A 14,900-nucleotide genomic window follows, 5' to 3' on the forward strand; every position below is an offset into this window, starting at 1 on the left:
TCCCACTCAGAACTTTTAGAAAATAAGACACCATTTATTCATTACGAAATGCATCAATAACTGTAATTTACTAACACCATCCAAGGGAATCATCCGTAACCACTCAATTAGAAGGCATGGGTCTAGGCGAGAATAAGCGAATGATCAGGGAGTTAATACGTAAACTTACCTCCTCTCGCTCCCGACCACGCATAAAAGGTGGCTCAGTGCCCTCCGCATAGATATCAGTCCAGAGCTGCGAGTCGTCGGGGAAGGGAGAAGCCTTGGCCTCCTCAACCGCGGCATCGACTTCTGCCTTCGCATCTTTATCCATTTTCTATAAATACGCACATTAGCGTGATCTAGTGGTGGAAGGACTGAGGTGACCAACCTTGAGCTCTTCTTCCGATGCCAAGCCCCACTCCTCAATGTAGTGTTGCAGGCCACGGATGGGATCTTGAGTGCTACGCATGCGCTGGATTTCCTCACGAGTGCGGTAAGTCGTTCCAGGATCAGACATCCTATCGTATTACAAAAAAGTCATAAATAAGTGTGAGCACAGAGCATATAGAGGATCGGAAGCGACGTACGAATGACCACCATAACGGTAGGTGACAAACTCCAGTAAAATAGGGCCATTGCCATTGACAACCCAGTCCTTAGTATATTGCACGGCCTTCACGACTGCAAGAACGTCCATGCCGTTGGCCTACGGAAAACGATGTGAGACGAAAGAACTTAGTTATTCGCTACACACATACCTGGATACCAGGGATCTTATCACCCCGAGTGTAGTACTCAGTGTTCGAAGAGCTACGCTCGGCGGAGGTACCCATTCCATATTTGTTGTTCTCGCAAACAAAAACGCATGGTAAGTTCCACAACTTCGCCTAAACCGCGAAGGTCACAAACAACATGAGCGCATGACAGGAAGCGGAGGCTGGTACTACGTACCATGTTGTATGCTTCAAACACCTGGCCCTGATTACTTGCACCATCACCGTACATAGTATACGTCGCGACCGGCTTCTCCTGGTACTTAGCCGCGAATGCAAGACCCGCACCTAATGGAACCTGTGCACCGACAATACCATGTCCACCCTGGAAAGACTCGGTGAAGACATGCATTGATCCACCCTTACCCTTCGAAATACCGCACTGGCGGCCAAGAAGCTCGCCAATCAAGCCCGTTATGGTGCCGCCGCGCAGAACTGCGAAAGGATGAGTACGGTAGGAGGAAATAATGTTGTCCTGAGGTGTGAGCACGTTTGACATCCCAACCGATACAGCTTCCTAAGATATGCACAAAAGGCATTGATTCGGATCTATCGAGAAAGAATGCATACAGCGCACCTGTCCAATAGCGAGATGGCAGAAACCACGAATAAGCTTCTGCTTATAGAGAGCATCCGCGGCTTGTTCCATGCGCCTCATCACACTCATTTGTTTGTACATATCAAGAAGGCCCCCCTTCGTGACCTGCAACTCCAGGTCGGGGGTATCGGTTTTGTAACCACGAAAAGAGTCTTCATGAAGCTTGACCGAGAAAGGTTCTGAGTGTGATGCATCCTCCTGGAGTTGTGTCGAGTCTGCTGCTGTTTGCAACGAGCGAACAAGAGGCTTTTGAATGCCACGTAGTCAGCAAGAAAATAAAGATGTATGCACGATCGAAACATACGATTTTATGTGTACGAGGGAGGCCAGCTCGTAACCGCGCAATGGAAGCCATCATAGAAAGATATTGGACGGGGACGAGGAGCGTATAGCTGGCAGTGTTTGAGTTGGGAGAAGCCTGAGGTAACTTACGAGACGCGGTGCGGAAGCGCGTCTCGGAGAAAATCGTCACGCCACCTGCGGCGCGGAGTCTCAGATCTCAGGATTTACTAAGTAGTAGAATCCTCGTACGAAGTTGTACAGTAATCTCGTTCGCACAGCGATGAGAAAAGTGAGCAAGCACGGTGGTACTATTGAGACGAAGCGGTTTAATGTACAACACTGTCCTGCTTTCTTTCAATTCAATGCAATCCCTGCTCATGCCTTCGCATCTCTGGCAATAATCTCCTCAACACGTCTGACTTTGTGCTCGTTACCAGTGCCCGGTTCTATCTTTCTATCAACACGTGTTCCGATACGAATGTCAGTGGCAATACGAGGTGCGCCCTTTACGTGGACAGCGGCATGACAATCGTGGATGGCTTTCATGACTGCGGACCAAGGCCCTTCTATTAAGGGTGCGTCAGGATTCTTTGTACTGTACAAATAATTTGGAAGCCACATGCCTAAGTTGGTTCCATAACCACTATGTGGAATGATATTATACAAATGACGGGCTGCACATTGTATGAAATGCAACTCACTGCATCTGGTTCGGGGTCATCTGTGTAGCGTACTTCAAAGAGACCTTTCAAACGTACCTTGTATGTTAACCCCGTTTTCTCAAGGACCCTCACACATTCTGCTACATATTCAGCAACCTATGCGTCATGGTCAGTATTCGACTGTGAGGCAGAATAGGCGTCTCGAAACCTACAGACGGCTCGTTAGTGCCTACGGGAACCAAGCAGAAATCTATTTCAGATTAAGACATCAATTTCAGTTATGCTGGAGAATGGTTTCACGACAACCTGCAATAGCATAGAGATCCTCTGTGCTAAGTGTTGCCATCTCCGCAGAGCTAGAGAAAATGAATTCAGAGACGCGCGCGACCAGGACTTCGGCTAATCCCCTATGAGCCTCAATCCCAAGGGTACCCATTTTCGGCGGTCGGAACATGCCCCAATTCGGCCTGATAGCACATAACCTGCCGGAGATTGGTCGATTTTCGGCTCAAATGGGATCGGACCTCGCAAAAAATCGCCAAAAAATCGCCAATATAATGCATCTACGTAGAATAGCACAACGTCTCAATACACGACGGTTTTAAGTGTACCGAATATATTTTTGCTTCAATTTAGGTTGAAGCCTACCCGAAAGCTTTGGCGTGAACCCTGATCGTCTTCCGGGTTAGCTTGGGCACAAGAGCGTTTGCGACGAGCAGCAGGCTAGTAGTCAAAGTTTCAAGACGAGGCTCTATCTAGGACCTTGAATGTCACAGTCACATCATAATGTATTTTCATATTAATGCTCGGGAAGTATGGCCGAAAGCGTTTGGTAGCCATGCCGTTCAATATCGGCAATACTATGTATTTGTCCACACACCTTTGCCAACTTATCCTCCTCCTCCTCCTCACCAGTCCGAGACTCCCCGATTCGGCGGTTGTGGCATCAAAGATCCCGTCAGAGACCCTCGTTTCGGTCACCTCTGGAACATAACATGAAGGGTCACTGACCCCATATTCGGCCTTCGGGGACTGGTCCTAAGGGCTCTGGAGACCCTCATTTCGGTAACTTTGGGATTGAGGCTCATAGGGGATTAGCCGAGGTCCTGCGCGACCTCGGGCACTGTTCGGATCAACTTCATGTCGAACACCCAGATCCTTCTTGGAGCAAAACTTGCGTGTTCACGGCCTGCATATCTCTCTTACTCAACAAGCAGGAATTCAAACACAGTATAGGTTTCGAAAAGTACTTGAGGTAACAATATCTGACTATCCCCAATGCGGCTTTGATAAGTACTCAAGTTGGTCCTGATCAAAGGCGACAGATATCCTCTGGCAGGCTTGACATGTTCTTTTGAACAGTGTAACGTACACTTATTCAGCAATGACTATTCGAGCCGTCACACTATCCACTCTGAAAGTGGCGAAGAATGCTGTCATTGGAAACCCAACGGCCAAGCTGGCGTTAGCTAGTGATGAGACCTTCATCGGGAGGTGAATATTACCACGCGGACAAGCTATTCAGGATATTTACTGATCGGATGAAAGCCTTGTGGACTGTATTCATACACATTCACCATCATCAGAGGACACTTGGCTCACTCAGGATGATATCCGTATCGAGGCAGCACACGTTATCGCTTCGCTTTCGTACGGTACGCCTGGCTCCCTATCCTGTCGATATTGATCTGAAGAAGGATAAATCAGGCTCGCCCGATACGCTGAAAACATTATTGCGCTACAACGCCCACCAAGCATTCATTTATGCAATCTCCTACTTCCGACCGTCTGAACCACCCAAGCTCAAGGCAGCCTTTGCCCGTGCGCTTCGAGCCCTGGCGGTTTCAATTGCTAATGCAGTAGGGCCTGCGGAATGGGGTCTGTGTATCCGTATTTCTGACATACGAAACGAAGCCAAAGTTGCACTCGACTATTTCTTCCAGGTAATGCATCTGACATCGTGGGTCACGCTCGGCGCTCTAACACAGATGTTTGATATAATCTAGGCAGAAGTTTTGGACATTTATCTCCCTCTCCTCGTGGATCCATCGTTACAAGTCAGGACATCTATAGCTCAGTTACTTGCATCCGCTATCCGGACACCGAAACATCGGACTTTAGTTTCTCAGTGGCTTCCTCTGGGAGAACGTATCAGTGAAGTCAAAGGAAAGCGGGGCTGGGAGAAACCCGATGTGGCTAGATCGCCGAGTAGACAAGGTGGCTGGGTCAGTAGGAGTTTGGTCACTATGCTCCAGACTAAGGACAGCAAGGCAGGTTTTTCCACCTTTCGATCGCGGGTCCCGCTGCTCACAATCACGCATAATAGCTTCAGAATTCTGTGCTGTGTGCATTAGCATGCTTAGCGAAGGGCAACTCATCTGTAGCCGTAGCATTGGCGAGACCTGCATTTGATCGACCAGGTATACCATGACATTTGAATTGAACAATGGCAAATGTTCTGATCTTGTGTTCCTCAGCAACTCTGTCCTACGTCCTTGCTCTTTGTAAATCGCGCTCTGCGGATCTTAGACTTGCATCATCGCTATGGTATGTCCAAACACCCTAGACATCGGTTTGGCTAAGATTCATGTGCATCAGTGCTGTAGAAATTATTCGCGCTGCTGGTTTGGGAAATCACTCTTTAACTGCTGACGACTCACCAGCTTTGACTGTGATGTATGTTGTCAACCGTTTTATTGAATCAGAATCTGATTCGGCACAAACGCGGATGAAAGCATGTTTCATACTTGGTGCGAGTTTATATTCACTAAATCACATGAGGCGGCATTCATGGTGTTTCGTTTTTGTAGCGCATCTCGTGACGGACAACAAGGAGCTCTGTGATCTGGCCTACATACGCGGCTCGCTGAGGAAGCTAGCTGTACTGATCAAACAGGTTACGCCCGAAGATAAGACATCTGAATGGGAGGAAGACGAACCAGAAAGCGTGTCCTCCCTTCGTGAGGCAAGTAGCATCTCTCTTTTTCTTGCTCAACGATCCTGATGTACCTTCTAGGCTGCCTTGATTGCAGTTGCCGCCGTATCTCTATTCAACGACGACATACGATGTGACATCACAGATAATTTGAAATTAATTCCCGCTATTAAAGTATCACTTGCCCACCCACATGTTGGGGTTCGCTACGGGGCATGTCAATGCGTGCGTGCGATTAGTCGGTCCGTAGCCGTGTTACGCACGAATATCGTCGATAGTGGACTCGGAATGGCGGTGTATCAGCTCTTCACGAAAGCAGACGAAGATCGGCGCGTCATATATGCAGCATCTTGTGTGGTGTGTAATCTAGTTAATGACTGTTCACCTCTGCGTACAGTGCGTTTTATCAGCCACTCCATCCGTGATAAAAATTAGGCCTTATTTTCTCTGTAAATAGGATTTTATGGACCAGGGTCTACTACCAAAGCTAGGACAACTACTCAACTCAGGAGAATCTGGTCTTCGCCTGAATGCTCTTTGGGCGCTGAAGAACTTGCTGTATCATAGCTCTGTTGAGATCAAGCAGAAAGTTATGGATGTAATCGGTTGGCAAGAATTAGCAAGGTATGTGTGAATGTGGACATTTCATTGAAGGATGCCATCTTGAACAATGTGTAGCTTGTTCATGGATGTGGATCCTGGAGTCCAAGAGCAAGCGTTCCATGTAGTGCGCCATCTCGCAGACGGGGCAGACGATGTTGAGATGGTATTCAACGAATTGGGAAGCGACACGCTCTTGGGATTCCTGGCAGTCGCAATAGAGGCGGAGAATGAGGACGTGCAGCAACAGGTATGTTGCTGTTTCTTACACTATACGTACATTCATTTGGTTTCAGGCGGTATGCGTTCTGGCCAACCTTGCCAACAGCTCCTCACATCAGGATAACATATTGTCTAATTCACGCATCATGGCAGCATTGAGGCAGTGCTTAGTTGATGCGCCTGTTAGGATTCGTCGCCCTGCTGTAGGATGCATTCTAGAACTGGTCAGAGCGAACCCGCGTAGTTACAAGTCGTTGCACGATGCTGGCATCGATTTGACCCTGCGGCACATGTGCGAATATAGTGGAGGAGCCATTAGTGGAAGTCCCACAACACCGTTTTCGCCGGGGTTGTATAAATCAATAGAGGATGAAGTCAGGGATCATGCGCGTGAAGCTTTACATTGGCTTGAACATAATGTGGAAATGGGAGTCTGACAATTGTCGTTTTTGTGTACAGATAGTAGTATGCCACATTACATGTTATATTTCGGGACTCAGCGCATCACGCTCTTTCTGTGTCCAATATATCGAAAGTGCCTTTCCCAAAGCTTTCCCTAGGGCTAATGCCAGCGGGACTGGTACGGCATTGCCAATCTGCCGATGTTGCTGCCGGAAGTAAGACCCACCAGACAGAGTCTACGTTGAACTTTTGTGATATTCATGACATTCAAAGCACGTACGTCTGCTACAACATCCGGTGCTTTCATGTTGATGGAGTGAAACTCATACCAGTCCGGGAATCCTTGCGCTCGGGCACATTCACGAACCGTCACGATACGCTTTTGCTAATCTAAGATGATCAGTATTTATATTGGCAAATGAAACTATTTCTCACGTTAGGATGAAGAAGCTTGCCACATTGCCCGGTTGGCATCACCGTCGTCAGTGCTGTGCCAAAGAACCCGTTTTCATCAATACGTCCGCAGACACCTATTTAACAGTGAGCAGGACTTTCAAAGCGAATGTGAATCAGACATGCCTCGGTATTTGGGATTTGGTACTTTACCCTGCCACATTCTTGAGATGCGTAACTGGTGAGGCAAATCTACATCGCAAGAGGCATAAGAAAAAAGACCTCAAGTGGTAGCGAGCTCACCCGTATGGTCTGCTTCTGGTCCAAATGGTACATTTAGAACACTTGTATATATTAATGGTGATGTATCAGATGTAGAATATCAGATACTAGTCTTGAACCCTCACCGTTCAACAACACTTGCAGCGAATCGTCGAGTGTACTGATGCTTGACTAAGCTACTCGATCCTTGACGAATCCATTCTTGATATGAGTTCATGGGTAGCGTCAAATATGGTGTGGCATCATTGAAGCCAGGATATGTCGAGTGAGGAGATGTCAAGGCATCAAATCTTCTAATACCAGCAGCAAGACGAGTTTGTATTGAATCAAGCTGTTGTGACGTCGGACGAAGGGAGACAAAGGGATTGATCCTATGTATCAGATTTTCAGAATTCATGCAACGAGTGAATCACAACAAAACACGCAATGCCGACTTACCAGTCAAATGGAGGCTTGATTCAAAAGTGTAATCAGTTACTTTCCGATTTATGATGACTCTAAAGCATACCAGATCCGAGAGTGCTTCATTCACAGTTACCGGCAGAAGTGGGGCGAAATCTAGGCGCATCGACTTCGAGGTCGTGGCGCTGTGATCGGAACGTGTTACTGGCCGCAATATATCTCCCGTAGGTAGCTTAAATGCTTGAACACCCCGAGGAAAGGAATGTGTCGGAAGTGGAAATTCAGGAAGCGGTAGTCCCTGTTTTGCTCCCCAAAAGATGACTCTTTTCCGATCTTGAGGTGAGCCATACTGTCCAGCCTGCAAGACTTTGAATCGTACTTGATATCTGAAACATCATTCACTATGTCAATGTTACACATGACTTAATTTTCGCAAGTTACATTACCCCAGAGATACAAGGGTACGCAGAATAAATTTCACAACCCCCATTTTGACACCGCCAACAATTGCTCGCCCCTCTTGACGACCATTTAGTGGGTAGAAAAGCAATCCAGTAACATTCTCTAGCAAGAAGTATAGGGGCTGATAAAATTCAACGTAAGACAGCATGTTGCAAACCAGAGTATTTCTGTATGCCATGTTAATTCAGGTGCTGCATAGTTCAAATGTGTGCTATACCTGATGTCATCTGCTCTCTACAGAGATACAACATTACTTTGTGGCTATCTTTCATAATTGTAGCAATAAGACTGACCTTGTAGTGATTCATACCAGAGAAACTCTGACATGGAGGGCCTGTGAAAGAACAGATGACAATTGCATCAATCAAAATGAATGCGCAGTAGTTACCGCCATAAATAAAATCAACTTCGCCAGGTTTCGGCATATCAGGGAGGAGCTGTGGAGTGCGAGGGTGCTGACTATAAAGCGATGTGTGCGTGACACCACCGTGAACTGCTAGGGCGTGATTCAACAACACATTCACATCTTGATTGTATACAATGGTGTTCGGATGGTTCCTCCTGATTATTCAAGCGCCATGTCAACCGTTAGTTTTCTCATAGGTTCGAAGTCTCACTGATATGTCAATGCCGCACTCGGTGAGAATTCAACAGCCCATTTTGTATCGACGAAACGGGAAAGTTCAAGGCCGACTGATAGTCCACCTGCACCTATATACCAAGGATAGTACCAGATCAGCCCAGATACACGGGAAATGCGTGATAATAAATTACGGGGTCGCACGGTTGGTGCCCATGTTGTCCGTGAATATGGATATCCTCTCCCTAAGACGTACCGTACTGGCAAACCCGTACAGTACGGCATAGGGTGATTGAGAGATAAACAGCATAGAATTACAACATCATAGTTGAACTGGCCCACTCATGCATTGTATATCATCACAGAACTCACCAGCAAACAGTTCAAAACCTCGTAAAGGACCATGAGCTTGCAAAGATTGGACCTGGCTTTGCATCCATGAATGTTGGTATCTCAAGCAAGCATCACATTGCGGGATCTTATCATTGCATATTGGGTGTATTTGATCAACTTCCCGGACAGAAGCTGTACTTGCTGCACAATCAACATAATAATGATCTTCATACTTGAGCCACCCATTGATCACCATTTCTTGAAGATGTGTAGTGGATGTGGCAACATATATCTTGTGCTCAATCTCCCCAGGATGAATGACATCAACATCATCTGTGTAGAAGAAACGGCGCTGAAAGCATAAGATTAAGTATGAAGAATACAGCAACAAATATTAAGTGTGCACATACACTGTCTGTAAAGACAGACCCAGCATTATGGCTATCTTGACCATTCTGACGGACAACAGCAGCATAACGTCCATACCACCGAACTCCAACCGCAAAAACTTGACCATTCCTATCGAACTTCAGCTCCGTAATTTGTCCGATACGACTGAGAACGGGTTCTGAGCCGTCGAATGAAGCTGTACTTGAGTCAGGCCGCACGTATACGAAATCGTGGACATGATAGTATACGCCACGCCGCATGACCCCGCCGTCCGCGAGTAGCACAAATGCTGCATCCTTGCGCTCCTCCGATCGCTTTCCACAGATGTAACATTTCTTCCACGGCTTGCACTTATCTATGACATTCGAAACTTCATGTCGGGAGACTTCTACAAAAGCGCACTCCTTTGGGCGCCATGTAAATCTATAAGATGGCCACTATTAGGGAATGATTTCAGATAAAAATGAGACATACCTCACAAAAAAGTCAAAACCTGGTTCATTCGGAGGTTCACTATCGCCTGACTCCAAGCATCGCACCCGGCACCGCTGAAATATGCATTCAACTGGGAGATCATCGCACTCGTCCAGGTAGAATAATCCATTTGCATGTGCTGTCTCCTGAAGGATGGTTTGCGAGCCATGTTGAAGCCATCGGGCATGGAAGCACTTCTGACGAGTTGGCTGAATACACTTTGATTCGTGAGGTTCCTCTTTCTCGAACATATAAGCAATTTGACAGAACCTATACGAAAGCAAGTTGAGCAAATGGAAACGCAATAGCAAGGTAGCGTCCGTAGAATAAAGACATCAGATACTCCGCCATAGCCTCACACAACTGTATGCGCACCCAAGAAAAATGAACGAGAAAAACGCGGCGACGTACCATTTAGAATTTGCGAGCCAGTTTGTGCTCCGTGATGGGTTTGTTGCGGCATTCTTCTCACGTACACTATTATTATCTGATCCCTTCTCGACCATCACCACATCGCCGACCTGCATTGACAATGAGTGTTCATCATTTTAAAGACGGCTCAAGACAAAGAGAACTTAAGGAAAGCGTACAGAGTACTCGACCCCGTCAACTATCACTGAGGTGAAATGATTTGGTGCCGTCCGAGAGCTCTCGACCCACTCAATACGAGCTGGGTTATCATAATGTGCATGATACGGCTCACTTTCTGAAGAGCAGCTTTCAGAATCACTTGTCCCTTCGAGAGACTGCCCTCCGACTTGTAGTGTTTGCATAAAAAGTCCCTGGGCGATTTGAGATACAGCTGGCGTCACGACAGTTCGATTCCGATGGAGAAGAATGTCCTTCTCAACATCCATTTTGCGTTTGAGAGATCCTCCCCGTCCCAAGGAGGAACAGGCATCAGGCCAGAGCGTTCGAATGAGAGGAACCTGGACGAGGGCAGAGCGAAGTTGAGCATTACTGTAGCAAAGCTCATTAAGCATTTGGGAGATATAGGATTGCTGTACACATATTGGTAAGTTCCAGTACATGGCCCAAATATAGAACATACACAATCAGTTGAGTCCAGATCCGATTTTGTCAACTCTCTCCTCAGGACTCGAAAGGCAAGAGCCACTGGCTCCGGAGAAATTGGAGTAACATGGAGAGAGCTCGTAAAAGAAGCATAGTCAATACTAGGCCGCTCCAAGCTTGTGGTGATTATCAAGTGCAGCAGGCGATGCTGAATCCAAAGTGTCACAAAATACGGGAAGTACATTTCAGATGGTGAATCAAGAATATACCAGGCATGCACAGTGCGAATATATATCTTCCTAAGATAAAATTAGATTGTAGCCGATAGGATTGTGAGCCAGAGTCACAAATGATTTGAAGCAGTAAGTAGCTGCTCAAAATCACATGGACAACTGGGATGAAACACAGAAAACACTTACGGATCACAGTGCAGCTTATTGGATGAAGCCGTGGAAACATGGTGGACATCAAATTCAAGAATGTGACCTAGTTTGACTCGCGGCCGCGCCTCAGGCTCGTCATCGAAATTATCAGAGTTGCTGTGTTGACTTTCTAATTCCACTTCGTCTGCGTCGTCTTCAGCGTATGACGCAACGAGACCTGAGGCGCCGAAGCAGTGCACTGTGTCGTCTCCATGATCTAAGTTCATAAGTAGAGTAGCATTAACGAGCTGATGCGTTTGGAAATGATAAATAGTGAAATCCATAAGTTTGCGGACTGGGACCTCGTCTAAACCGCCGTCTTCATCTGCGGGTGTCTCATCAGGAACTTCCAAAAAATCGGTCTCCACTACCTCGTCTTCCGGTATGACATAGCGGCAACCTGAACAAAGTGTCATTTTCCAGTGAATGAGAAATGGTGCTCAATCAACTCACTCGAGGTATGGCCGGAGTCGTCGCTAATTGAAGCCAAATTGAACGACACTACGCGTGTAAGTAGAGGTATATATTGGCTTACGATGATGACTGGAGTGGGATCTCGACCCAAAATGAAGGGTCTGCAAGCTGGTCATTGTTATAGGCCCTAGGTGGATCCGGATCCAATCTAACATTTGGCGGCCGGCGTTTGTTGAATGCGTCCGTAGGATTTCCAGACTGGAGACGCTTGCGAGTCGAGAAGGGCATGCGTCAATATGTAGGATTCCCCAGATATTCGAGGAGGGGCAGCTCTAGGACCTCTTCTCTTCCTGTTTGTGCAACACAGACAGTGGGTTGCGCATGTCACGAACGCGATGTGACAGGGCGTGACAACAGACGCGACGCGTCGCGCTACTGCATGATTTGGAGGATGATCGCGTCGCGGTCTCTCATTACCACCATCTCATCCTACAATGTCTCTTCCCGTTGTCAAGGTTGATGCAGACTATGAAGCTGACAAGGGTACATATCTGTCCTGACCGCGTATATGATTCTCTTATGTTAGTTCTCAGAGAGAATCCACAGCTTCCTTTCAACGTTCGTTGTTGGGCAAGAGAAAGATCTGACTCGTGGAATAGCTGACATAAATATAAATCTCGACAATGACACGCCTGAACGACGGAGGGGTTTGAAGTACATGCAGCACCTCGTAGGTTCCTTGAGTTTTCAATCGTCAGGGTATTGACCTACGGCGCAGCAACAAGTAGCGAACCGTGAACAAGAAATGCTCCTGATTGACCTTGAAGATATCGCTGAGGTATGTGGCTCGCAGTATCTGTCTGAAGCTATCTGATGAATACCTTTAGCATGAAAAAACGACTGCCGAACTTGTATCCCGCATTTGTCGCAATACTCGTCGATACATCACGCTCTTTAGCGAAGTGGTCGACAAACTTATGCCGTTGCCGACGAAGGATATAAGTGAACATGATGAAGTGATTGATGTCATTTTACACCAGCGCAGGGAGAGAAACGAAAGGTTGGAAGGTACACAGGAAGGATTTCCGGATCACCTTCTTCGGCGATAGTATGTCGCACGCGATTATCCTTGATCATTTCTGACTCAGTATAGCAACCTTTACTTCCAGCCCCTCCGCTCTGACATCGCCATGGCGGTGCGAGATGTAAAAGGCGTCCACTTGGGCAAACTGATCACTGTTCGTGGGATCGTCACACGCGTGTCAGAGGTCAAACCGTTGCTCAAGGTCAACGCCTATACGTGCGATGTATGTGGTTCTGAGACTTTTCAAGAGGTCTCGAGCAAACAATTTGCTCCCATTTCTGATTGTCAAAACGAAAATGAGTGCAAGAAGAACGGTATCCATGGCTCTCTCCATATGCAGACAAGAGCCTGCCGGTTTAGCCCGTTCCAAGAAGTAAAGATTCAAGAGATGGTAAGCATGTTATCAAAAATCAGCTGGCCGTTATGCTGAAGTTAACTTTGCAAGGCTGACCAAGTTCCCGTGGGGCACATTCCTCGTTCAATGACTGTCCATGTTCATGGAAATCTCACCCGACACATGAGTCCAGGCGATGTTGTACATCTTGGAGGCATTTTTCTTCCCATTCCTTATACCGGTTATCAGGCCATACGTGCAGGACTACTCACCGACACCTATCTCGAGTCTCACTACATTCATCAACTCAAAAAGCAGTATAATGACATGGACATTACCTCTGAAATTCAGCAACAGATCGCTCAATTGAGAGTCGATCCACAGTTATATGGAAAGCTGGCCCAAAGCATTGCTCCAGAAATATATGGCCATGTCGACGTCAAGAAAGCGTTGTTGCTACTCCTCGTGGGTGGAGTGACGAAGACTTTGGGAGATGGCCTGAAAATCCGTGGGGATCTCAACGTCTGTCTGATGGGCGACCCTGGTGTGGCAAAGTCACAGCTGCTTAAGTATATCTCAAAGGTGGCACCTCGAGGCGTATATACAACCGGGAAAGGATCCTCGGGCGTTGGTCTCACGGCGGCTGTAATGCGTGATCCCGTCACTGATGAGATGGTGTTAGGTTGGTGTCATTCGATTGCCTGCTTGATCGTAACATATTTGACACTGGCTGTATAGAGGGGGGTGCTCTTGTACTCGCCGACAATGGAATTTGTTGCATCGATGAATTTGACAAGATGGAAGAGTCAGACAGAACGGCTATACATGAAGTGATGGAGCAGCAAACGATCTCGATATCTAAAGCCGGTATCTCGACAACCCTCAATGCACGCACATCTATTCTTGCGGCCGCAAATCCATTGTATGGTCGCTACAATCCCAAGCTGTCTCCGGTGGAAAATATCAACCTACCCGCCGCATTGCTTTCTCGTTTTGATCTACTCTTCTTAATCCTAGATAAGCCTACACGAGACGACGACGAACGGCTTGCACAACATGTTACATATGTACATATGTACAACACTCATCCTGAACTCGAATACGACTTGGTCGACCCAAATGTTGTACGGTTAGTGACGTCTATATGTTTTCTTGGACGTGTCACTAACTTTCTACAGCCATTATATTGCAATCGCTAGACAGTATCGCCCAACTGTTCCACCAGAAGTCTCTAATTACGTTGTGGAGTCCTACGTGCGCCTCCGAAAGCTGTCCAAGGACGATGAAGAACAGAAAAAGTCTCACACGTACACCTCTGCTCGTACCCTTCTCGGGGTCTTAAGGCTCGCTCAAGCCCTATGTCGATTGCGCTTCTCCGAAGTTGTCGAGAGGGAAGACGTCGACGAAGCTCTACGTCTTATGGAGGTAAGCAAGGAAAGCCTGCAAGATGATGATGAGGAAGAGCGCGATCAAGACCGTTCGAAAGTTAGCCTAATCTACAGACTAATCAGAGATATGGCCAACAACAAGCGTCCAGGGCCTAAACGGCGCAGGACAAAGCGTTTCGGCAAGGGATCCGCTGGCGAAAATGACATGGATGTTGACGAGAACGAGGATGATTCGGAAAGTGATGACCTTGATGAACTTTCCATCGTGGATATTAGAGCTCGAGTACTGGCGGCGGGGTTCACCGAGGCACAACTCATGGAGGCCATCACACAGGTACGGATATCGACGCAAAATAACCAAAACAATATACTGACGATCTCATGCAGTATGAGTCGGTGGATGTATGGACACGTGTTGCTCACAACTCCAAGCTACGCTTTATTGATTCTGTGTGAGGATGATATTACTAGT

General features: G+C 47.1%; 6 protein-coding genes across 6 annotated transcripts; 2 read left to right on the forward strand and 4 right to left on the reverse strand.

The window, feature by feature from the left end:
• Window positions 1-107: 107 nt before the first annotated feature.
• Window positions 108-1,708, reverse strand: FIBRA_02014 (uncharacterized protein; the record flags this gene model as incomplete). The annotated part of the gene is made up of 8 exons (XM_012323904.1): window positions 108-122; window positions 170-316; window positions 371-500; window positions 570-688; window positions 741-869; window positions 934-1,272; window positions 1,333-1,599; window positions 1,658-1,708. 8 exons carry the CDS (start codon window positions 1,706-1,708, stop codon window positions 108-110), a joined length of 1,197 nt encoding a protein of 398 aa, XP_012179294.1.
• Window positions 1,709-2,010: 302 nt separating this feature from the next.
• FIBRA_02015 (uncharacterized protein) lies at window positions 2,011-2,733 on the reverse strand (the record flags this gene model as incomplete). The annotated part of the gene is made up of 5 exons (XM_012323905.1): window positions 2,011-2,278; window positions 2,337-2,356; window positions 2,394-2,453; window positions 2,510-2,547; window positions 2,604-2,733. The coding sequence occupies 5 exons, from the start codon at window positions 2,731-2,733 to the stop codon at window positions 2,011-2,013; spliced, it is 516 nt and encodes a 171-aa protein (XP_012179295.1).
• Window positions 2,734-3,681: 948 nt separating this feature from the next.
• Window positions 3,682-6,491, forward strand: FIBRA_02016 (uncharacterized protein; the record flags this gene model as incomplete). The annotated part of the gene is made up of 12 exons (XM_012323906.1): window positions 3,682-3,791; window positions 3,846-3,952; window positions 4,005-4,240; window positions 4,304-4,522; window positions 4,624-4,717; window positions 4,775-4,844; window positions 4,896-5,047; window positions 5,108-5,257; window positions 5,330-5,628; window positions 5,690-5,856; window positions 5,911-6,082; window positions 6,129-6,491. 12 exons carry the CDS (start codon window positions 3,682-3,684, stop codon window positions 6,489-6,491), a joined length of 2,139 nt encoding a protein of 712 aa, XP_012179296.1.
• A 45-nt stretch (window positions 6,492-6,536) lies between these two features.
• FIBRA_02017 (uncharacterized protein) lies at window positions 6,537-9,959 on the reverse strand (the record flags this gene model as incomplete). The annotated part of the gene is made up of 14 exons (XM_012323907.1): window positions 6,537-6,662; window positions 6,737-6,841; window positions 6,892-6,986; window positions 7,063-7,101; window positions 7,153-7,193; window positions 7,257-7,502; window positions 7,570-7,583; window positions 7,640-7,919; window positions 7,980-8,162; window positions 8,213-8,229; window positions 8,289-8,454; window positions 9,142-9,260; window positions 9,319-9,735; window positions 9,792-9,959. 14 exons carry the CDS (start codon window positions 9,957-9,959, stop codon window positions 6,537-6,539), a joined length of 2,016 nt encoding a protein of 671 aa, XP_012179297.1.
• Window positions 9,960-11,201: 1,242 nt separating this feature from the next.
• Window positions 11,202-11,910, reverse strand: FIBRA_02018 (uncharacterized protein; the record flags this gene model as incomplete). The annotated part of the gene is made up of 3 exons (XM_012323908.1): window positions 11,202-11,608; window positions 11,662-11,684; window positions 11,744-11,910. The coding sequence occupies 3 exons, from the start codon at window positions 11,908-11,910 to the stop codon at window positions 11,202-11,204; spliced, it is 597 nt and encodes a 198-aa protein (XP_012179298.1).
• A 206-nt stretch (window positions 11,911-12,116) lies between these two features.
• Window positions 12,117-14,884, forward strand: FIBRA_02019 (uncharacterized protein; the record flags this gene model as incomplete). The annotated part of the gene is made up of 9 exons (XM_012323909.1): window positions 12,117-12,165; window positions 12,216-12,352; window positions 12,401-12,460; window positions 12,510-12,730; window positions 12,776-13,097; window positions 13,152-13,722; window positions 13,779-14,169; window positions 14,219-14,762; window positions 14,816-14,884. The coding sequence occupies 9 exons, from the start codon at window positions 12,117-12,119 to the stop codon at window positions 14,882-14,884; spliced, it is 2,364 nt and encodes a 787-aa protein (XP_012179299.1).
• Window positions 14,885-14,900: the final 16 nt, after the last annotated feature.

Source organism: Fibroporia radiculosa, assembly GCF_000313525.1.
Source record: "Fibroporia radiculosa TFFH 294 genomic supercontigs, scaffold1045, whole genome shotgun sequence".
Lineage (NCBI taxonomy): Eukaryota > Fungi > Basidiomycota > Agaricomycetes > Polyporales > Fibroporiaceae > Fibroporia > Fibroporia radiculosa.